The sequence below is a fragment of the Rutilus rutilus genome, assembly GCF_951802725.1.
Source record: "Rutilus rutilus genome assembly, chromosome: 4".
NCBI lineage: Eukaryota > Metazoa > Chordata > Actinopteri > Cypriniformes > Leuciscidae > Rutilus > Rutilus rutilus.
Genome location: NC_140212.1, coordinates 24,515,330 through 24,540,395, shown reverse-complemented (window position 1 = coordinate 24,540,395; position 25,066 = coordinate 24,515,330). Strand labels below are relative to the sequence as shown.

At 37.5% G+C, this 25,066-nt stretch overlaps 1 protein-coding gene and 1 long non-coding RNA gene across 2 annotated transcripts in view; one reads left to right on the top strand and one right to left on the bottom strand.

The window, feature by feature from the left end:
- The window catches only part of LOC311289381, a 174,932-nt gene extending 151,888 nt beyond the window's left edge, over positions 1–23,044 (top strand). The window contains exons 2-3 of the long non-coding RNA XR_014627114.1: positions 22,392–22,496; positions 22,732–23,044. This is a non-coding gene — a long non-coding RNA (uncharacterized lncRNA). The remainder of the gene's footprint in view (positions 1–22,391; positions 22,497–22,731) is intronic.
- LOC311289969 (zinc finger MYM-type protein 1-like) lies at positions 1,668–5,369 on the bottom strand. The gene is made up of 2 exons (XM_084408242.1): positions 5,279–5,369; positions 1,668–4,008 (listed from the first exon to the last, which is right to left on the bottom strand). Exon 2 carries the CDS (start codon positions 3,369–3,371, stop codon positions 2,136–2,138), a length of 1,236 nt encoding a protein of 411 aa, XP_084264368.1. The 5' UTR covers positions 3,372–4,008; positions 5,279–5,369; the 3' UTR covers positions 1,668–2,135.
- Positions 23,045–25,066: the final 2,022 nt, after the last annotated feature.

Below are 25,066 nucleotides of genomic sequence, written 5' to 3'. Positions count from 1 at the left end.
GGCTAACTGGAGGAGAATGGATCTAAAGAGGTGGTTCAGGGGTCTCTACCTGAAAAGAAAAATCAGAAAGAAGAAGTCCATGCCAGGTGAAGTAGCAGAGGAAGAAAATTTGTTGAATACAGAGGATCAGTACAGGATCAAGGTGCACAATGTCATTTTGGACACAGTGACTCAGAGCATTCAGACTCGCTATTCTGCAAATGGAGCTCTTTATGATGATTTTGCATGCCTCAACCCAAGGAATTTTGGTACACTAAGAGATAGGGGGCTTCCATCTGAATCACTCAAACACCTCAGTAAATGCCTCCTTAGGTTCGATGAAAGAGCAACATCTGGAAGGCTCAATGCCGAGCTCTGTAGTCTGGCCAACCAGTGGGAGAGACTTAAGTTGCCACATTTGGAGTCATACACTGTCCGGACTGCAGAAGAGACAGAGGATGGAGAAGACATGGAACTGAATAACACCAGCTGCACCTCCTGTAAAGACTGTGCAATTTGTGTTTATCATATCCTCTCCAAATACAACCTCCTCACTGATGCCTATCATGTCATTGGACTGGCCTACAAGTTCTTGCTTACACTCTCTTTCAGTCAAGTGGCCTGTGAGAGGACCTTTTCTACACTCAAGTTTGTAAAGAACAGACTGAGGAGCACCCTGACACAGGAGCGTCTTGAGGCATTCATGCTATTGTGCACAGAAAAAGAGGTCCTATCCTAGATTAGACAACGATGGAGTCATAGACAGTTGCAGAGTTGAGTAAACTCCTCCAAAGATTGCTGGTGATGTGAGGTAGGACAGTTTTAGGTTTTTAGGAGTTTTAGGCCTGTATACCTTGGAGGTTGGTTGTTTCTGTCTCCAAATATTTGCTTTGATAAGCTAATTGTTTTTATTTTCTGTTATTGCACACATACACACACACACACACACACACACACACACACACACACATGTGCTACATAATTAAAGATCAGGAGGAAGAGGAGGAGCAGCAGGAGGAGAAGAGAGGAAGAGGAGCAGCAGGAGGAGGAGAAGAGAGGAGGAGGAGCAGCAGGAGGAGAGAGGAGGAGGAGCAGCAGGAGGAGAAGAGAGGAGGAGGATGAGAGAGGAAGAGGAGCAGGAGGAGGGAGGAGGAGGAGGAGGAGCAGCAGCTGGAGGAGAGAGGAGGAGGAGGAGCAGCAGTAGGAGAGAGGAGGAGGAGGAGGAGCAGCAGCAGGAAGAGAAGAGAGGAGGAGCAGGAACCAGGAAACAGACAGATAGAGGGGCAGTGTGCAGGGCTGGGTAGGCAATCATATTAGGCATATCAATCAAAGCTTTATTAAGGACACACACACAAAAATAGAAAAATACAGCACAATATTACATATTTACATATAGGATAAAATGCCAATAGTTCCACATACTAGATAATAACCTGACTGAAGCACAGATTGAATTAGAAAATGTATTATTCTTAGTCATATTTATTACTGATGTTCTTCCAGTGGCGGTTCAAGACCAATTTTACTGGGGGGGCCAGGCTGGGGCCAAGGTTGTTATCAGAGGGACACATTCAACACTGACAAAAGTGTTCAAGTATTCAAAAAAAATAATACATAATAATACAATAACACAAAGTATTCCAGTTGCAGTCAAAGTCTTTATTGATTTTTTTTTTTTTTTTTTTTTACAATTTACAAGGAAATCAAACAAAACAAAACATCCTTGTTGGCTTCAGTAACAATGCCGTGTTCAAGCCTTCACCATAGCTATTTCAGCATAAAACAAAGTATTGGTATTTATTTCAGTAACAATACTGACAATGAAAACAAAATAAAACAAGTGCATCCACTATAGCCTTTATAAGGTTAGTCTAGATGGTCTCTGTATCCCAGTCTACTTTCCTATATAGGAATTCAAATTACAGCAACTGTATTCTGCGGTTTTGGTGATTTCTAGCAAAACGATCAACAAATGACTCAAGATTTAAAGCCTTTGCCCTCCTTGACTCAATGCTCAGTACACCCAGATTGCTTAACCTGTCATCATTCATGGTGGATCTGAGGTACGTTTTCACCAGCTTTAAAGAAGAAAAACTCCGCTCACAAGAAGCAGTGCTCACCGGGATCGCAACGGCTATTTTGCAGAGTCTGTAGAGCTAAAAAAAAACTTCTCTATATGGCTCAATGAACTGTACCAGCTCCACTGTACTGGAGGGTCTCTGCATCCCGGTCTGTATTTTCCTGTCCAAGATCCTGCTAAACTGATGCAGTTCATGTCCCAAATCCTCAATACTTGAATCATACAATCGAGCAAATGAGTACAGAGCTGTCTCTTTTAGAAATGCATCATTTTTAGGGTTTAGAGCCTGGATGCTGTTCATTATGTCACAGTTTGTCCTGGAAAAACGCCTGTTAATCTCACTGAGCATCAGATCAATGATAGGGTAGAAGAAGGTTGTGCGAAACCCGTCTTTACCTCGTTCCGACTCTCTCTGACCAACAGTTGTCATCACACAGTGCTCACCGAGTTTAGAGCTTTTTTGTCGTTTTGCCGGTGGCTGTGTTGCATCACATTGTCCAGAAATGTTCAACACCTCATCCCAAACATCATCAAAAAACAATTCCTGCCTGAAGTCATTTAATGTCTGAACTAAAGCTTCAACTAAATCTACAGCTTTTGAAATATCAAGAGTCGAGGCCTGTAGCATATCAGAGAGAAGTTTTGTTTCTCCAAACACTTTACGGAGAGTAACAAGATGCACTATGAACTCAAGATCTATCTGTGCCAGCAGACCTCGAGCCTCAACGGATCTTTCACCATTATGTTCTTGGGCTATCTCTTGCAGGAGCCGCTTGAGGGCAGGCAGTCGATCCATAATGTTACGTAGAGCTATAAATCGGCATGCCCAACGTGTGTCACTTAATCGCTGAAGCTCTCTTGCTGCCCCTTCATACATCTCTCTTTGTATAGCTAGCCATTTAGGATGAACAGCTGATCCAGATGTGAACACGTAAAGTTTCTCTAGTAAAGAGAAAAACTCCTCGGCCTCCGGGACAGCTTTGACTGTATCTACTAAAACTAGGTTTAGACAGTGGGCACTACAATGGATATAAAAAGCATATTTTGCTTGCTCTTTGATTCTTGCCTGGACTCCAGAATGCTTACCACTCATGACAGAAGCCCCATCATATGCTTGACCTACCAGGTTCTTTTTGTACTGTAGGCCATGACTTTCTAGCATGTGGATTATTTTCTCACTAAGACCTGCTGCATCCAGCTTCTCTGTGGACTCAAAATGGAGAAAACTTTCCTGGATAGCTCCATTGTAGTAATATCTCAGCACCAGAGAGATCTGTTCCTTTTTCTTTACATCTTTTGTTTCATCAGCCATGATGCTGAAGACTTCTTCTGCAATTTCAGTTCGAACCTCATTCTGGATTATTTTGCTTGTATACTTTGCATTATGAAATGAAGTTAACCTTTTTTAACAGCTTTATCATGGTTAGCAATTGTCTCTAGAATTGCCATGAAGTTCCCTCTGTTATCAGAGTCTACAGACTCATTGTGACCTCTTTGGGCCATGTTTTGAGTGGCAGTAAGTAGCAGCACTTCCCCTATAGTTTTTATGTATTCCCTGTTTTCTCTGATCTGTCTGTTGTGTTCCTTGTTTAAGACATTTACCAGTGTTGCATTAGCTGCTGCAGCTTTCTGATAGTCCCGCCAGCTAACCATAGCTTGTTTGTGCCTCTCAGATCTTGCATGCATTGCAAAACCCCCCACTTTATAGGTTGCCTTCTTCCAGTTTTTGAATCCGGATGGCGAGTCAAAGACGGTGTCAGGACTATTAGGAGGGCTAAAATGTCTGCATGCGTAACAATACGCAGAGTCCGAGTTTTTTGAATACTCAAGCCAGGGGTAGATGTGGTACCAGGCTGCCTTGAAGCTCTTCCTTCTGTCCCCCATCAAGGTTCTTGGGAACAATTTAAGGTTTGGCTGCATCGGTGGGTCTTCTCTACATTTGCTGATATCTGTGGATAAAGACAAACCCAATACATGTAAATATATATTCTATGAAGACACACACTCTCTCTCTCTCTCACACACACAACACATAGACACAAAAGAAAAGGTAAACTTGTTATATTAATCCACACATGATTATAAAAGGGTATCCCCTCTGTATTGTGTAAATGTTCGGAACATTCATTAAAGTGCACATTTCCTAAAGCTGCTCTCTCTCTAAATTTCAATAAGCTTTATTGGCATGACTGTAAATGTGCAAATACTGTACAATAATAAAAGTTAAATCAGGAAATTTACAAATGACAAATAAAGCAAGTAAATCAATCAGAAAATAAGAAAATTATGGGAAAGAAATGTGCATATAACAGATGATTTAAACATAAAATTAAATTATGTAATTGATTAATTTCTCTCTCTCTCTCTCACACTTTATGCAAATGCTTTTCTTTTTCCACATCACAAACCTGATGGTCCAGTGCTTGTGGATGCACATGGATCCTCTGTCTGCGTCTCAAACTCTACTTGTATGTCTCCCTCAGGCTCGTCTTCACTATTAGGATCTTCATCTTGCTCTTGTTCCTGCTCTGTGGCCTTACTGCTAATCTCTCCAAAGTTCACTGGCTCTCTTTCTGTGGCTCTCTCAGCCTCCTCACACATCTCTGCATCTCTGTCTGGCTCTGTCTCAACATTTGCCTTGTAATTCTCATCTTTCTTTTGGGGGCAGAAATAGGACGCAATGTCCCTTTTTCTCCTCATTTTGAACTATTGACAAAAAAGCAAATGAGAGGAATACACAACATCAGCAAACCAGAATATAAATATTACATATGATAGGTGCTGGCTTTCTTGGATTTGTGTTGTGATATATTGAGCCTTTGTGCTTACATCTGGGTTCTGTTAACTAAAGTGTGTGGAGAGTCTTCTTCTTCATCTCTGAACAAACTAAGTTTGAACTTTCCTCTTTGTTTCTGGAATGTTTGGAGAACATGTTCACTTCGGATTCTAACAAATTCCTCTTTCCATCTTTACAACGCCGTTACCATTACTGACGATAAAAAACGTTACTGACAGTGTGTTATTACTATTGTAAAATAATTAAGAGAGAAGGCAGAGTGATACGTTTCAATCTGGAAAATACGCTCAGTGTTTGAGTAAAAGAAGGGTTGCTGTGGTCTGCTGTGAACGGTGTAAGCTCAGAATAAAGCAGTCAACAACATTACCTGACCAGAAGTCTTACTTTATAACAGTTACACAAAAGATACTAGCTTTGCTTACCTTAAATCTCAGCGGTAATTCTTGTTGTATGACTCCGGTTCTGTAGACGTATTCCCTTTTTCCCGGCGCGCAACAGTCAGTGAGCTTCTGGCGTGTAACGCTCCAAGGGGGCCGACTGGAACCAAGTGCGACACGCATTTGTTCCGCCTGTCACATCAGGTCGATACCTAACCAAAGCTTTTTAGTTTGGAGGGGGGGACACAGGGGGGTCCGGGTTCAGTTTTACAGGGGCACCGGCCCCTGTTGGCCCCTCCCCAAAACCGCCGCTGTGTTCTTCTCATGCATATGTAGCTGTACAATCAGTAAGCAGAGGCAGGGTCCAGCACTGGGGAAGCTGAGCCAGTGAGAGTTGAAAGTGAGTACACACACACACACAATCTCTATTTTATGGGACTGCATTGTAGTTTTTGAGTATCTGAGTGGGTATGTGTGAGTATTTGTAACTATTTTATCACTCCGACTGACTGTACACATGACATGCTGGTAGTTAGCAGTATACTGTGACTTGTGTGTTCGAGATTAGGTTTTGCTGACCTGGTTGTGTTCAGTGCAGTGGTGATTTGCTTATACAACCTGAGGAGGCAGGTGTTATCTTAAAGTTTCTTGAAGGTCTTCAGCGTAATCTGATTCTCTTTATACCATAAAAACACTATTAGAATTAAAATAACTGCAAAAAATCCTTCTGCTCGTGCACCAAGGGCACTCGCGTAAAAGGCCTCTCCATCTTAAAGTCCCGGGCTGAATTTCAGTACCAGTACGTCCCTGGTTGTACCACAGATGCAACTTCATTGAACTACGTTGCCACAACAATAAATTAATATCTCACCCTCTGTTTTTTCCCTAACTTTTCTTATCTTTCCTTTGATATCTTTCTTATCAATCATTGTTTCTTTTAATTTCTTATATCATTGATACAAATTGTGTATTGTATACAACAGTTTTGAATGTCATTTATGTCATCTCTGAATTGTTTACAAACATAATAAAAAATATTTAAAAATAATTCACTCACTTTCTCCTGGAGATGAGGACTATGCAAATTATACACCATCAAAGTCTCAATTTTATGTAATTTACACAATTATTAACAACAACTTGTTGAACAGAAACATTCATTAATAATAATCTATAAACATAATATTCTGGACTGTGTCATTCTGAGTTTTTACTTTTGATGGTGGTAAGAATTTTAATTAACACAGTTGACCATATGGCTGAATACACAACATGAAACTATTCGCAATATTGTTTTCAGGAGAAGGTGACAAGAAAGTATTTTAATAGCCTATTATTTTCAAGAAATTAATAATGACAAAATATAAGACAGGAAAATAGTCTTTGTCACAAAATGCAAAACAATGTAGGTGCATTTTCAAATGTTTTAACTAGGGCTGTCAGTAACAATTATTTTTATTTATTTATATATTTTTTGGTAATAAAGACAGATCTAAGTGAACAATAGCCTTTAGTATGACTTAAATACATATAACAAATGAGGCAATAATAATTGGTTCAAATAAAGTATCAAAAGTGATTAAACATATTGTTTTATTCAACAACGCTATAAAAAATACATGAAAAAATTTATAAACATTGAACTTATGTATATTATGTATTATAATATGCCAGCAGAGGGCGCCAGAGGCCTGACGATTGTTGTTACACTTTACATCAAGAGCAAACCATTGTTTATCTAATATTTAATTGCACTTAATCTGTAATGTTTGGCTAGCCTGGTAATACCAAACTCTGCTACTTCGCTTTGCTTCGTAGACAGAGTCTGGCATGGCATAATTGAAAAGCGTTTTCTTTCTCGCGGGGAGGCGCTTGTCTGAAGTTTAAAATCATTGGTTCCCGTAAGCCAATCACATAACGTTTGGTTATGGCGTGTGTTATGCGCATGCTCAGCCGCATCTAACTTCCACTGTAAACACATGTAGTATGATGCGAAAACAAAACCATCGAGCGAAATACCGGAGTGAACATGGCTGTGAACGACTTTTGCAGATTATGTGAAGTAAATCTACGCATCCACGGTACAATCAGTGTCTACGTCACGGCTCTCAGCCCGCCCTCTGTTCGTTGATTGGCCGGCTGTTTTCAGGCCGGAGGAAAAAGGAAAGCTATTACGCTGTCTCAGACTGAGTACAGAAGCGAAATGAAATTGAGCGGAAGTAAGCAGTCTGACGTAGTCAGGCTAATGTTTGGCCACATCTTTGATAGAAATGCTATAGCCAACAGTTTGATTTTGAAACCTCAAACATCAATTTGCATATTTAGAAATATATTTGTTCATTCTCATGTGTTGTTGGTGTATGTTTTTAAGTTGCTAAATCAGTTCAACAGCACAAGTTTCGTCCATATTCCCAAATGCATGTTATTGTGGGGAAAATACAAAGCATAAAATAAAATAATACAAGGACCGTACATTTTTGCTACAAACTCAACTCTGTTGAACAGAATAGTACCAGAGGGTTAAAGGGATAGGGATCTTTATGTTGTCCCACACCGGTATTTCTTTTTCTTTCTTCTTTGGAAAATAAAAATTACACAGAGACTTATGGAAGACTTTTCCATGTCACTCAAAAATATATTTTTTTTTATTTCTATGATAAACACAATGGCTCATTTCAGAGAAATTATGAAAACTCTTGAAACCATTAACATTTACTGTACAGCTCACATATTTATCTTTCTTGTTTATTTTCTAATGTTCTCAATTGTTTTGCTCAGCATTTTGCTGTTTTTAATCATTACTTGAAGGCACTGTTTGTACTCTGCTTGCTCACTTTTAGGAAAACAGTGAATGGTAATGATAGATTTACATTGCTTTATTACATGTAAGTTCATTCACCTGTGTAGCGTATTGAAATGCAATACTTAAAGGGTTAGTTCACCCACAAATGAAAATTCTGTCAGTAATTACTCACCCTCATGTTGTTCCAACCCCGTAAGACTTTCGTTCATCTTCGGAACACAAATTAAGATATTTTTGATTAAATCTGAGAGCTGGATCACTCCTCCATAGGCTTCTAAGGGATTGAAACTTGCTGGCCCAGAAAAGTTATTAAAGACATTGTTAATATAGTCCAAGTGACTACAGTGGCTCAATCTTAAGTTTATCAAGCGACGAGAATACTTTTTGTGCGCAAACCCCCCCCAAAAAATAAAGACTTTATTCCACTATTCATTTCCTTCTCTCTGGGCCTCGAGTTAGTTCACGTAGTGTTATAGCGCAGCGCGTCTGTGTTGCACGTCACCACATAGGCTCACTATTGGCCGACGCTGGTCATGTGTGTGATGCGTGTGACGTGCAAGACAGACGCGCTGCGCAAAAACACTACGTGAACTAACTCGAAGCCCAGAGAGAAGGAAATGAATAGTGGAATAAAGTCGTTATTTTTGTTGTTTTTTGCGCACAAAAAGTATTCTCGTCGCTTGATAAACTTAAGATTGAACCACTGTAGTCACTTGGACTATATTAACAATGTCTTTAATAACTTTTCTGGGCCAGCAAGTTTCAATCCCTTAGAAGGAGTGATCCAGCTCTCAGATTTAATCAAAAATATCTTAATTTGTGTTCCGAAGATGAACGAAGGTCTTACGGGGTTGGAACAACATGAGGGTGAGTAATTACTGACAGAATTTTCATTTTTGGGTGAACTAACCCTTTAAGCTACTAGAGTTGTAGGTTCTCACGGAGTGGGGGAAGAAATATAAAATTAGAGTGGAGACCAAAAAGCCGGCACTTTACTACAAGACAAACAATACACAGAACAGTTATTCAGGTGAATGAGATTCTTGCAAATGACAAAAGGTAAGTAATAAAAGTAAGGTCTTCTTTCCTATATCTTTTTAGTAATAATTAGAAGTCTATTATGAGTATATGCCTATTAATAAAAGGTAATTAATTTATTATACTGATTTAGGATTTGCTCATTTAAATGTTAACTTTTTTTTTTCACAGGTAAGAGAACAATTTCATCAAACAAGCAAAGTAAAAAATGAAATAAAAATATGTTAGCCTATATCATGACATTGAACACAAAAAAAGAAAGAAAAAAAAAGAAATGTGGTACAAGGAATCAACTCACCAAAACTGCTGTTTCTCATTCAAATAATTTTCCTTTTACCAAACAGGTAAATATAATCTTTTTCCTCTTGTAGGGTCTTAAAATAAACTAATTCATGACTTATTTTCTCAGTAATCTCTTTCATATTTCCACTTGGTCGTTACATTACATTCTGCCGCTGCTCTCTGGTTTCACCTGCGCAAGTGATTCCTTACAGGCATTTTTATTCACATTTCCTATAGGCACCTAATGAATTGTATATTTTTTATCTATCTTTTTATCTGTAAAATGTTATATTTATCATCATGTTTTATTTTGAATCAATAATAATGTATTCAGTTATACTCATTTAAACCATATTTTATTGTGGGCTACAAAAGTTTAGTATGAGTATAGTATATTTTATTCTGGGCTACAGAAGTTTAGTATTCTAAATAGACAATGTTGTTAAATATTATTTAATATTTCAACATGAATAACAAACACAACAATAAAAATAAAAAAATAAAAAAATAAAGAATCAACATGAAACAGTGCATTAGGCTAGTCCAAAATGTGGGGACTGCACAATGCCTAAAGCCATATATTGGCTGAAGCTCTCATATGAGGCATGAATTGGAAGCCTCAGGATTAATGCACATGTGTTGGCCTCTGGGTACAGTATTTTTGATCCATTTACTGGATTGTGTAAAAATTCCAGTGTAGGCTGTGAATCAAACCAGCAGGAATTCTGTCTGTGCCAGTGGCAAACATAAGAAGACTGTCAAAAGTAACGTTGACCTCATTTTCTTCAGTCTGCAAAGCATCTCCGCCTGAAATGTAAAAGGGGAATTAAGAAATTTAGATCTATAAAGTCTGCATTAAATGGAAGCTACGCAGGCCTTTTCTTCTCTATTGTGATGCATATCTGAGTGAAATGGTTGGTGTCCCAGTTCACCTACTTGTTCTCAGCCCTAAATGTATGTACTCTTTTTGTGAAGAAAAATGCATACTTGCATTATTTGCGTGTAGCAAAACAGTAGAATGGCTTTGGGACATATTGTCACGTCATTAAATTGTCTTTTACGGAAACCATGTCGCTTAGTTATGAGCATCTAGTCACCGTAAACTGGCCTGTCAATCGTCTTTAGTTAACGTCCTCCACATTTAATAAAACTGAACATATAATTTTATATAAAATAACACATCTCAGACAATGCACGGTCCCAAATTCAGGTTGCACTTGGATGGTCAGTACACACAGAATTGCAGTATTTCAAGATACCTGTCTTGGTGAGCATTAACGCAAACAGAGTTGGTTATTATATTGTGCAAACATTTGAGGAGAAACATTTGATGTGTAACATTACATTAGATCTGGGCATATGGTCGTAACAAGCTGCTGTCTGTAATTAATGTTAATCAAATAACATAAAAGAGGGAATTATTGCTTTTGAAGTGATGCATTTTTTTTTTGCTGCAAAATGTGTATTAAATTTCTGTTTTTGTTACTTGAATGCTTCTGTTTAGATATGAAGTGTAAAACAAAGCACTGTTCGTTTGATTCGTTTCTTATAATTATTGTACTGTTTGTTGTTTTTAATAAAAACATACAATAACAAAAAGCTAAAGCTATTGTGATTATCAATATAGCAATTCATTTTAATAAGAATGGGAGGAAAATATGCATTGTGATACATCAAGAATTGTTTTGTAATTGAATCGTTACCCTCTGAATCGTAATTGAATAGAATCATTAGGCAATACAAGATTCACACCTCTAGTCCAAAGTATTAATTTTTTTCTTTATATTGTTCATAACAAATGGAAGACAACAGAGTAATCTGTACTGGGAGAAAAGGCCCACAACAGACCAGGATGTGGCAAATTCCAATGAATTTGTGAGAACTGTTTTGTTGTTCAGTATGTACACCCACTACGTGACAATGTTGATGTAAGTACTTGCAGACAGTGTGTTAATTAGTGAAATGGACCACTAAACTTAACATTACTATGCAACACAATGTTTATGTTTGACATTTTTCAATGTTTATGTTTGACATTTTTCAGTTATACTTAAAGTGTGCATACCCTCAATGTCAATCAGCCAGTCTCTCCACTGGCCAACTGCACGATCCTCCTGTGACTTTAAGAATAATTGACCTTAAAGAGGTCTGTCATTGTCTGTGCAGTCAATGGGGCAGGGGGACCTCCAACAAACAGGCTGCATAGGGCACTGTCTTGTTGAAGAGCCTGTAGCACCCTCAATGTTTCCATGCCCTCCTGCAATCTAGTAAAGACATTACATAAACTGACTTCAGTGAATAGTTACTTTACTACCTGGTTGTAAAAACAGATGCTTGTGACAATTACATTTTCATATGCATTTGCCAATCTTATGAAGACATTAAAGGGGTGATGAACTAAGAAATAAAATTTTCCTTGAGCTTTTGACATAAGGCCCTGTCCCAAATGGTGCACTTCATGTGGACTTTTGGTCTCGTGGACTTAAATTGCGTGTGCTCGCTGAGTCTACGAGTAGGCCGTCCCATTCAGCATTTTAACGCTCTGAAGTGTGCTCAGCAGCGCCCCCTTTGTACCCTTGAAGCGGTCTTCCGCGAAGCCCGCATGGATGCAGGCTCCACACACTTTAACTACCCAGGAATCCTTGCGAAAGGCCAATCAGACAATGGATGGGAGGAGATTTCGCTCATGAACAATTGTTGACATGGCTGAGAAGAAAATATTACGGTTTTTATGACCTAGGTGTACATTATACCAGTTGTTACCTACAGTTACAAACATTATAGTCATCGACCAGTGGTTGATGTCTCAAACAAAATAATAGTGCGTTGAATAATACGATCGCATTATGATTCATTAAATAAATAGAACCGAATGTCAGGGCTTTACTGAGTCCAGTGGCGGATTTAGCAAATTGGGGGCCCAAGGCGAAGGTATGTATGGGGCCCCCAGGCTTTTAATGATTTTTAAAAGAGAGCAAAACATTTTTTTAACGACTGAATGGTGGATAGGCAGGTAAAGCTAATCTACGGGGAAGTGAAGTTTGGAGAGGAGGAAAAAAACGTCCCCTTTAAACCCTGAATACACTTCTTTACTCCAAAATGAAGATGGAAAGCAGAGAACACACAAAGTGTAGCACTACACAAACTAATAGTCACGATGGAACCCAACAGAGAATAAGGTTTCAGATAACACCTGCCTTTGCCAAAATGCCAGGAAAACCAGCACTGTTTATTCTTTTTTTTAAGATCAAATCAATATAACCAGCAAGACAAGTAGTTAGGGTAAACCCCCACAAACAGTCATATACTTAGCAAACCATCACAAACAGCCATATACTTAGCAAATATTGCATTCTACAAACAAACCCATGTACAAGATACAGGATATTGTAAGTGAATTGACATTAGATTACAGTAGATTGAACATTTCAAACATTCTACAAACAAACCTATGTACATGATAGTCTGTGTGTGTGTGAGGGCGCTTTCACACTAGCACTTTTGGTGCGCACCTGGGTTCGAATGACGTCAGAGTTCGGTTCGTTTGGATGATGTGAACGCTGTCTTCCGAACTCGGGTGCGCACCCGCGAACCGTACTCAAATCCGATTAAAAAGGTGGTCTGGGGTACGGTTCATGTGAACTCGGGTACGGTTCGCTGCTGATATGAACGCAATCGAACCAAACCGCGGAAGTGAACCGCTATTGATGACGTATAATGTGTCTTCGGCGGACAGCCCGCTGTCTTTGAAACGTTTTCAGAATTTTTGCGGCAGGCAAGTGTGTTTCTGTATGTCTATGTTGAAAACAAAACCATAGGTTAAAAAAAAGAAGAACAAATGTCAACCGAGCAAGTCTATCCATTTGGGCGCCTTTTCATTCGCAGTTACCAAGCAACACCATTACGCCAGCTGCAGCCTGATGACGCAAGCGTACCGCGGTTCGGATAGAAATAATATAATGTGAACACAGTCCATCGGGGGCAGGGGGAGGGGGTAGCAATGGTAGAACTCGGGTTCGGAACAGGCAAGCGAACCAAGTGTGAAAGCGCCCTGAGAGAGGGATGAAGTTGCAAATTGCATAAGCAGACCCATGTACAGGATACAGAGTATGACAGAAAGTGTGTGTGTGTATGTCTGTGAGTGTCTGAGTGAGTGAGTGAGTGTCTGTGGCTGCGTTCCAGTCCACTCTTAGACATGCACTTGAGAACTTCCCTAAGCACTTCCCCTCGGGGAATCCCTGCCGCCATTTTGAAGTGCGTTCCACTTCGTGAAGTGGACGAGGGAAGTTTATATGGACAGACCCTCGTTCCCTCGATTTTTATTAGGGTGCGAGTCTACTTCATATGTACACTTCAGGCACCTATATGTCCCACAATGCAGTACGATTGTGATGTCACCACAGATCTCATCTAATCACCACCACAACAAACAACTCTATTATATATTAATTATATATTTTTTTAATTTAAAACAACCCAAATACACCTATATACATTTGGATGCTGAATTAAACAAATTATTAAAGGGAAAAAAATGTAAATAATAAATCAACTCCACAGCTGATTCCAAGTGATCAAGGGCTTAGGACGTTCCAGTTCAGCCTGCCGCAGTTTCCGCCAGTAGGCAAGGCAAGGCAAGGCAAGTTTATTTATATAGCACATTTCATACACAATGGCAATTCAAAGTGCTTTACATAGAAGAAATTAAAATACTAAAAAGAAATAAGAATAATTAAAACCGTTTAGAAAAAAATAAAATAAAATACAGTACAGTACAAACAGTCGGACGAACAGCGGCACAGTGCTCATTCATTAAATGCATAGCTAAACAGATGTGTTTTGAGTCTGGATTTGAAAGTGACTACTGTAGGAGCACGTCTGATCTCCTATGGAAGCTGGTTCCAGCTGCGGCTGGCATAATAGCTAAAAGCGGACTCGCCATGCTTAGAGTGAACCCTTGGTATTTCTAGCTGATATGATCCTAGTGATCTGAGTGATCTGTTGGGTTTATATTCAGTGAGCATATCTGCAATGTATTGAGGTCCTAGGCCATTGAATGATTTATATACCAGTAATAATACTTTAAAATCAATCCTAAATCTAACTGGGAGCCAGTGTAAAGACCTGAGGACTGGTGTGATATGTTCATATTTTCTGGTTCTGCTCAGAATCCTGGCGGCAGCGTTCTGTATGAGCTGCAACTGTCTTGTGGTCTTTTTGGGAAGGCCAGTGAGGAGTCCATTACAATAATCCACCCTGCTGGTGATGAAAGCATGAACAAGTTTCTCTAAGTCTTGTCTGGAAACAAAGCATCTAATTCTTGCAATATTTTTCAGATGATAGTGTGCTGATTTAGTTATTGCTTTGACATGACTACTGAAACTAAGGTCTGACTCTAGTGTCACACCAAGATTCCTGACTTGATTTTTGGTTGTTTGACCCCTAGAGTGAAGGTATGCGTTCACCTTGAGAACTTCATCTTTGTTTCCAAAAGCAATGACTTCAGTTTTGTCTTTGTTTAACTGAAGAAAGTTTTGACACATCCAACTGTTGACTTCATCAATGCATTGGCACAGGGAGTCAATGGGGCTGTAATCGTTAGGCGATAGGGCCAAGTAGATCTGTGTGTCGTCTGCATAGCTGTGGTAAGCAATTTGGTTCTTTCTCATTATTTGGCTCATTGGGAGCATATACAGGTTGAACAGGAGTGGCGCAAGAATTGAGCCTTGAGGAACTCCGCATGTCATGGATGTCCACTCAGACTTATGGTCTCCTATACTCACATAATAACCTCTCCCATCTAAGTATGACCTGAACCATTTTAGGACTATCCCAGAAAGCCCCACCCAGTTTTCCAGCCTGTCCAGAAGTATGTTATGATCGACAGTGTCAAATGCAGCACTGAGGTCGAGTAGTACCAGCACTGATAATTTGCCTGAATCAGTATTTAAGCGAATATCGTTTATTATCTTTATGAGCGCTGTCTCTGTGCTGTGGTGCGGTCGGAAACCAGATTGAAAATTGTCAAAGTATCCATTCGAGCATAAGAATTTGTTCAGCTGATTGAAGACAACTTTTTCAATGATCTTGCCTATGAAAGGAAGATTTGAGATTGGTCTATAGTTGCTTAATATGGTCTTATCCAGACTGTTCTTTTTCAGGAGGGGCTTGACAACTGCAGTTTTTAGGGAGTTTGGAAAACTCCCAGAGAGAAGTGAAGCATTTACCACTTCTAGAAGATCTGCTTCTAAACTGTTTAACACACTTTTGAAAAATGATGTGGGAAGTGTGTCAAGAGCGCATGTTGATGTTTTAAGGTGCTGTACGGTTTCTTCCAAAATTTTGCCATCAATTTCTTTGAAATCAGACATAGTAACTACTTTCTCAGGTGGTCTGATCTGTCTGACCCCAGTGCAACTCAAGGATGTGCTGATCACCTTTCTGATATTATTGATTTTCTCAGAGAAGAAAGAAGCAAACTCACTGCACTTGTTGTCTGAGAGCATTTCACTGGGAATCTGGCTTGGGGGGTTTGTCAGTCTCTCTACAGTAGCAAAAAGAGTGCGTGTGTTGTTTAAATTACTGTTTATAATATTTGAGAAGAAAGTCTGTCTAGCTTTGCCCAGTTCCATATTGAAAGCATGGATGCTGTCTTTGTAGATCCCAGCTAACAGGGAACGTTCTCAGAACATTGGCTAACGTTCTCTGAAAGTTCTCTAAAAGTTATCAAAAAAGTTCTTGTTGTAACGTTATTATAACGTTGTGCCAACGTTATATGTCATTGATAAACGTTCTAAAAACGTTAGCATTAAAACGTTATTCTTACATTGTTAGTGGAACGTTTTAAAAACGTTATTGTTAAAATATATATTAAGATAAAAGTTCTCTTAAAGTTACCAAAGTAACGTTGTGCCAACATGTCATTGATAAACGTTTTAAAAAACATTATTATGTTAAAAAATATATATTAGTCATTACAAATTAGTTATACAGCTTTTTATTCTGCAAATCAACTTCAGAAACATATAATTTGTAAATCCAGTGACACAACTAATGACACAATGCACTGACATTATTTAACTATTTCATTTAAAAAAAAATTATGGTCAGAATAAAAAATCCCAGAATATAAAATAATTATGTTCAGGAAAATAGCAGTATTCATTTAAGTTGAGTGCATTTTGCTTGTTGTATGAATTAGACACTTTTATCACAATGCTGATTAACTTAGATAAAAGTTCTCTCAAAGTTACCAAAGTAACGTTGTGCCAACATGTCATTGATAAACGTTCTAAAAACGTTAGTATCAAAACGTTATTCTTACTTGTTAGTGGAACGTTTTAAAAACGTTACTAAATTAAAACAAATAAACAACTTCAGAAACATAATTTGTATATACAGTGACACAATGCACTGAAATTTTTTTGGGGGGTTAAAATATTTTTTCAAATATTATTATTAGTTTATAAAAAAATCCCAGATATAAAATAATTATCGATTCAACAGGAAATAATTCAAAAAGTACAGTCAATTATAAATTTGGTTTTACCTCTAAAAAAAAAAAAAATTACTTTTGCAATTACAGTCAAAGAGAAAACAGGCAATGTGTTATGATAGACTGTAGTTTTATCTGATCATTCCCCACGTCCGAACGACCTATTACCTAAGATGGGCGTGGTTTTGCAGCGCACGGCACGACCCGTCAATCAAACACAGCGTCAGCGGGACAAGATGTCGGACAAGGAGACGACAGATTTTAGGTAAGTTGAATTTTGCGTGTTGTATGAATCAAATACTTGTATCAGTGCTAATTAACTTAGTTTTGCAGCAGTTGCTACTGTTTTAATAAAGTTAACTACATCAACAGTTTGCATGAACTGTCTTGAGTAACGTAAACTGCTCCCGCAGTCCACAGAGCAGTTAACAACACTACACAAATATGTAGTTAAAACTGAAGAATAAACGTGAAATTATATTGATGTCTTTATTTAGATTCACCTTTTCCAGTGTCCTTGTTCGCCTTTTCAATATAGCTAAACTGATTTTAATTTGAACGCGTTCTTGAGATTCAAAAGTTAATCGGCTAACGTTAGCTCAATTAAGTTAGCTTAGCTATGGCCCGGGTATTTCCCCCTCCAGTTTCATGTGTCAAGTTCGTCATCTGAAATCTGTAACTTATTTGTAATTTTATCGTGTAAGTTGTCCACAGTGTTTGCAGTTTTACAGGTTATAACAAGCTCCTATGTGACATTTAAAAAGGAAGGATATCCCCAGGCTCCTCTTAAATTTGATATTTGGATCGAGCACTTGACAACAGTAATGGACCCTTTTCACAGACTGTAATTAACGTTACGCGTTTTAACAACCATCAGTATTGTAAATTTTGCTAATTTATAATATACAGTGTATGGAAGGCCATATTTTCAATTCCTCCAGGCAGCTTTTTTTTTTTTTTTTGCTCAAATTGCGTTAAAATTTGTATTTTTGGCTTGGTGCAGCAGTTGTAGGCGCGAATTTCTATGGTAACCGGCGCCTCTGGCGTTGCAGTGATGCAGAGCCGTTGAAAGAGAGTTGCGCACAACTTTGATCTTGTGGTCACATGGTTCATGTAGCTCTCAAAAGAGAGCCTAAGTCCCCCCCCCCCCCCCCCCCTTTCGGTGGAATACCATGGGACCTTAATTTGGAAAAATATTGTATGGTAGCCAATGGCGAGAGACAACCACTGATCTATATAGATCAGTGGAGACAACAAATTATATTCGCAGCAATTTTTGCTAAATATTAATGCATAATATGCATTGATTACTACGAGGACCACATTAACTGGGGCATTTTATTCTGGGGAGTGATGGAGAGACAACATTAATGTTTTTCTTGAGTTTAACCCTCGTGTTTTCCTATATGATAATTGGGTCACACTCAAGTGACCAAACACCTTAAGTGTACCTTTTCATCAATTCAATAAATGTACTATATTTTAGTTCAATAATTATTTAATATTTTAATCTTTTTGTTGCTTAATAATATTTGTGCAATAATTATGATCCATTAATGACCTTTTAAAATATTTTTGATTTAAGCAAAGTTATCATTAGATTGCAGTTTTGGGATGTGGCACGGTTCATTAATGCAATTTAAACTTTAAGAGTGCATTAAAATAGAAACAATGCAAAGTCCTTGAGCATGAAAAGCAATATCAATTTAGTAGCATCTGGCTCTGGGCTTAGGGACAAGAGCAGAGAGCTAGTCTCGTATCTTCATGTGTTCTCCCAATATTCCAAAGCAGATTAAACTTTTTGTAAATTGTCAGAAAATTTAATTAGATATTGTGCATGAGCAAGTACAGCATCCCAGTGCTTTTATACTAATCTCACCACACTTTAATACAACACTGTTTTATTTTCTCCCTGCAGTATCTCCGGAGATCCTCTCAGGGTCCAGTCCAGTCCAGTCCGATGTGCCGGAAGTGGAAGCTGATGTGATTGTGGATAATGTCATTTAAAATGGTTTTTTTTTTTTTTTTTTTTTAGCTTGCTGATAGGTTAGGGTTAGGTAAAGAGGTTGTTTTAGTTTTGTTTCATGTTTCATTATTTTGAAGTTTAATCAGTTTGTTCTATGTTAGTCCAGGTTTATTTTCATGTTAATTTCATATTTCAATTTAACCCAAGTCGGTTTCAATTGTATCTGTATCTTGAAATAAACTACACTTTGGTTCACTTCAGCTCGTCTTCAGTGGACTACATTACACATATTATAGACATGATTCATGGGTCTTTTTGATTTTAATTATCTTTCTAGATCTTTTGTCTTAATTTTTAAATTTGAAAGCTCTTAATAAGGTGCTTTTATAAAATGATTGTCATATATACATTATTTGCAAAAACATTGAGAATGTTTAAACAAGTGAATGGAATGTTTTAAGAACGTTTTTCATAAATCTTAGAAAAACATTAAGAGAACGTTTATATAACGGGAGAATTGAACGTTCTAATAACGTTTGAATAACGTTCTTATAACCAAGCAAGAGCATTAATACAACGTTTATATAACAGGAGAATTGAACGTTCTAATAACGTTTTGAATAACGTTCTTATAACTAAGAAATAACGTTAATACAACGTCCAAAAAACTGGACGCTTTGAACGTTCCTAGAACATTCAGAAATAAAGTTTTTATAACTTAATGGGAACGTTATGGAAACGTTCTTATAACCTAAGAATTGAATGTTCCAATAACGTTTGAACAACGTTCTTATAACCAAGCAAGAACGTTAATACAACATTTATATAACAGGAGAATAGAACGTTCTAATAACGTTTTGAATAACGTTCTTATAACTAAGAAATAACGTTAATACAACGTCCAAAAAACTGGACGCTTTGAACGTTCCTAGAACATTCAGAAATAAAGTTTTTATAACTTAATGGGAACGTTATGGAAATGTTCTTATAACCTAAGAATTGAATGTTCCAATAATGTTTGAACAACGTTCTTATAACCAAGCAAGAACGTTAATACAACGTTTATATAACAGGAGAATTGAACGTTCTAATAACGTTTTGAATAACGTTCTTATAACCTAAAATTGTTAGCTGGGATGTTATAATGGACTACAAGTTTTGTCTTCCGCCACATGCGCTCCACTTTTCTGCATTGTCTTTTCATATTTTGCACTGCTGTTGAGTTTCTCCAAGGTGCTTTTTGTCTGCCACTCTTCTTCCTGAGTTTAACAGGAGCAATATCATCAAATACACTTTTAACTTTTGAGTTAAAAGAATCAAGGAGAAAATCAACAGAGTCTGCAGATATGCTTGGTGTTAAGGATATAGCCGTCATAAATAGTACACTAGTGTTCTCATTTAAGCATCTCTTCTTGACAGACACAGATCTAGCTTCAATGGCAGGAGAGATCAATATATCAAAGAAAATACAGAAATGATCAGACAGTGCTACATCCTTAATAACAATCGATGAAATGTTTAGACCCTTACTGATAAGTAAATCTAGAGTGTGTCCACGATTGTGTGTGGGTCCATGTATATGCTGAGTCAGATCAAAAGTTTTTAAAACACTTTTGATTTCTTTTGCCATATTGTTCTCTGCACTATCTATATGGATGTTAAAATCTCCAGCAATGGCAAAACAGTCAAACTCTGAGGTAATTGTTGATAACAGTTCTGTAAAGTCCTCAGCAAAGGCTGGAGAGTATTTTGGAGGCCTGTAAATAATGATAAGTAAAATGCGTGGAGCACCTTTTAACACAATACACAGATATTCGAAAGACAAGTAATTCCCAAATGATATTTGCTTACATTGATAGATATCTTTAAAAAGAGCAGCTAGACCCCCACCTTTCTTAACAGCTCTGCAGACACTCATAAAAGTAAAGTTAGGAGGGGATGTTTCATTGAGGATTGTTGCACTGCAGCTGTCTTCTAGACAGGTTTCATTCAGAAGCATAAAATCCAGATTGTTTGTGGTTATTAAGTCGTTGACTAGAAGTGATTTATTTTTAAGTGAGCGGATGTTAAAGAGTGCTAACTTAACAGACTTACTTTTCCCCACAGCAATATTAGTTTGACGTGTAATAGGCACCAGATTAGTTGGGTTTGCTGTACGGCTATTGAAGGCCTTAGACTTTCTATCATGTAATAGAACAGCAATAGAGAAAGATACAGGCACACTGGGTTCCCGTTTGTTCTGTAAACATTTGAGAAAGTTACTGTTATCAAAACGGGGACCCGACACATATCACTGAGAGCTGGTATCAGTTGTTTTTGGTTCACCTCGAGCAGACGGAGGAGGGTGTGGGCCCTGGCGTTGTGGCAGAGGCCGAAGAGCTCTCACAGGAGGAGGGGAAGGGCGAGCTGGGCCCGCAGGCTTTGGTGGTAATGGTGCCTGTCTTTTTTTGGTTGGTATCTGGGGGCTTGCAGCAAAAGAGTGGGATAGTCTGGTTCCAGCATGCACCAGTTCTTCCATTTTCTGTGAGAACCCATATGGAAAAGGTTTGCTAAAAACTCCTGTGATTCTTATATGTTCCAACAGAATATTGTAAGGGACATATATGCTGCAAAAACCACATATATAAATTGTATAATATTAGTGTATTTTTAATCATATTATGTCATATATGTCCTACATACAACTGAAGCCATATAGATTTTCATGATGTAAAAACATAGGAAAATAATGCTAATTTAATATTAATGTCCAACATGGATGTGTATAAAACAGTGCAGTTTACCAATCAGTATAAGGCTGTACTTCACTCATGCTTGTTCTCATCTTGTCCTAAGTCAAGCCCTATGCCTGTAGTCAATCATGGTTACTGTATATACTGTATAATCAGCCTTAGATGAAACACAACATTTAAACTACACTAACAAGCACACATTTATTAGAGTGTGTTCTACAAGATACAGTTGCATATTTCACATATAAATAGTTTTCATTTTAAATCCTGCATCACCAGATTTCATTTTCATTTGTGAAAATTTCTCTAAACATTATCACAGTACTATTGTATGCAACATGCAGTTCTATTCTTAACATATAACTTTCCTAAATGTCGAAGTGATTCTTATGGGTAAAATAAAAAATAAATTCTAAAAAAAATAATTCAGTGGCTTAGTAAATATCACAGCAATAATTAACTTTATTCACTTAATAAAATCTCTGAATATCATTTACTTGATAGTTTGAGTTGAACATACCGAAATAGGCTAATTGACTAAAACTCCAACAATTAATTGTGTCTGAAATTTACAGTTATATTTAAGTTTGAAGTTTTTCACTAAAATAATTTAGTATTTGACTAACCAATTATTTATTTAAAATACACTGAGCTAATATATTTGTGAAATTTCCATCACCATATTTGAGAATGGATAATTAAAATGATCTGTTTCAAGAACCACAAATATTACTTAAATAAAATCAATATTATTAATATTTAACACGCATAAGAAATTAAGTTTACTCAATTAAAACAATGCGCGCACCTCCCCCCTCCACTCTGACGTGACGACAGCTCAGCGGTTGAGTGAGCGCGCGCTGTTTGAATTCTCTAAAGTCTTCAGAGAGTTCTCCTCTTCTCTTCTCAGCGGCGCAGAATTGGTGCATTTCCTCTGTGAAATTCAGGTGTGTGCATGTTTTATTTGATCTGTATAATCATTAATGTGCTTTAAATCATTTTATTTAATGCGAAAGAACATATAGAGATGCAATGTTACTCACCGAGTGTCGGCTCGCGTCTGCCTTTTCGCATGATTGTAACGCCTTGCATAAACACACGACTATATTCCTAAAGATAATGAATATAACTAATTTGGATGATAAATGTCCTCAGAACTGTGCACTATTTGTTTATTGGCAGGTTATGGAGTCAGTCGCGTCGCAGCATCTTTCGGCTGTGAGTGACGCAGGACGGCGGTGTAAAGTTAGAGGCTCCCCCGCAGAGGCGAGTCCATCTCCGGGATGGGAACCAGCGCTGATCCGGTGGATACTGGATAACAGACCGGTTGATTACACTTGAATTACTTGAATGTTTAGGCCTAAATGTTTAATTTTTACTTCGAAAATGTTTCTTACATGAGTTTAAATATTGTATACGTGTTAAAAAGATTATAAAATATGCTGTATTGCTGTAGGCTACTCATCGACAATAAAGGCCAATGTCATGTAGTTATACCGGTGGTTGTATGGAATATTTTTTACAGAGGTTTAGAGGAAATAAAAAAGTTAATATTACTGGCATATAAACACAGTTAATATTACTCATAAATATTTGTTTTTAAATGTTCTCCCCAAATTATTTCTACTCAATTTTATTTGTTAATGTACCAAATGCAGTTACTCAGATCTATTTAATTAGTTTTACTTACATTTACTCAGTTAATACAGTGTATGTAATTTATTTCACTGCTTAAAAATCTAATAAATATTCTAAGTGTAAAAATGTTTCACCAAAAAAAATTGAGTAAATAATATTAAAAGTTTTTAGAGTGCATCACCACCAGAGTTCATACAAAAGCATATTCCAGCCAATTTTCAACATTTTAATCACTGTTCTAGAAACATATTTGACTCAACTTTGTTCATTTGCAATAATATGTTATGATTTGTTCACAAACAACAGGCCCAGACAGTTCACAATTAATGTAAATGCACGGTCTTACAATGTCATTGCTTTATAACTGCTCTTTCAAATCCTGTAGGAAAATTAAGTCTTCATAAAGGTCAGTGATATTCTGACAGCTAGTAATCCTCGAACCGGCTTCTGCACTGTACAGTTTAAAGGGATACTCCACTTTAAAATGAAAATTCTGTCATCATATATTCACCCTCATGTTGTTTCAATCCTGTATGAATTTCTTCTGCTGAACAGAAAGGAAGATATTTAGAAGAATATCAGTAACCAGACAGTTTCTGGTCTCATTGACTTCCATAGTAGGAAAAAAAGTCAATGAGACCAGAAACTGTCTGGTTACTGATATTCTTCTAAATATCTTCCTTTCTGTTCAGCAGAAGAAAGAAATTCATAAAGGATTGAAACAACATGAGAGTGAGTATATGATGACAGCATTTTCATTTTAAAGTGGAGTATCCCTTTAAAGATTTGCCAACTGCATATAAGTGAATCAGATGTTGGTCATCAAAACATGAAATCTGTATGAAACATAAACAAATGACACAAAATGTGTATAAATTCTATATGACTTTAATTTGACTAGCATATGATTCAATATAAGAACTTTAAATGATTTATATATAAATTTTATATGAGTTTTATATATTTCTACTAATACCATACACATTTGCATACTTTTGTCATGTAAAACTCATATAAGTCTTTTAACAGTATTCATATATAACGCAAAAATCCCCTACAAGTTGTATGTGTGCTATTTAGTATGAAAGTGGCCATAATCGGTCTGATTTTGTATAGGACATATATTGGCCTTATATGAAACACAGAAGGTAATTCTGGCCGATTTAAGTAAGGAAGATATATGGTTGCTGTATATGAACCATGCAGGTTTTTTTCATATGGGAAGCACAGATGTGGCGATGCTGGAGAGAGGGAAAAAGTGTCTGGTGAAAGGGACTGTTGCTCTGGTGTCTTCGGAGGCTGTAATATGCTGTCCTGGCTTCCCTGGCTGTTTTCCAGGAAGTCGTCCTTGGGTGCTGAATCTTCAAGCAGTTCTGATATGTCTGTCTGTGGTGAGCTCTGTGTGCAGGGCTCTGCTGAGATTGTGTCCTTGAGCAGAGGTTGTTGTGGCGGAGTGGTGTTATCATGTCCATTTTGCTGCTGATGTTAAGTCCTGTGGTCATTCGTACTGTGTCCAGGTGTGTGTGTGCCGTTCAGATTGAGTGGATTGGCACAAACTGCAGAAGGATGATTGAGGGAGAAGTAGATATTGTCCTTTAACACTCTTGAACCAAGTTTGTTTGGGTGATGGCCATCCCGATGAAACAGTTGTCTCTGACTCCAGAAAAGATTGAAATTGTCAATGAAGTTTACTGCTTTTATATTGCAGCTTTTTTGCAGCCACGTATTAAGCCCAAGTAACCGTGAAAACCTGTTTGTTCCTCTTGCTGGGAGAGGTCCACTGATGAATGTTTGAACTTTCAGTCTTTTAAGTGTTTCAAAAAGTTCATGGAAATCCTTCTTAAGGAGTTCTGACTGCTCTTTATGAATATCATTCTTC

Excerpts from the sequence above, each read along its gene's own strand:
- LOC311289969 (XM_084408242.1), bottom strand. The coding sequence starts at position 3,371 with ATGGCTGATGAAACAAAAGATGTAAAGAAAAAGGAACAGATCTCTCTG.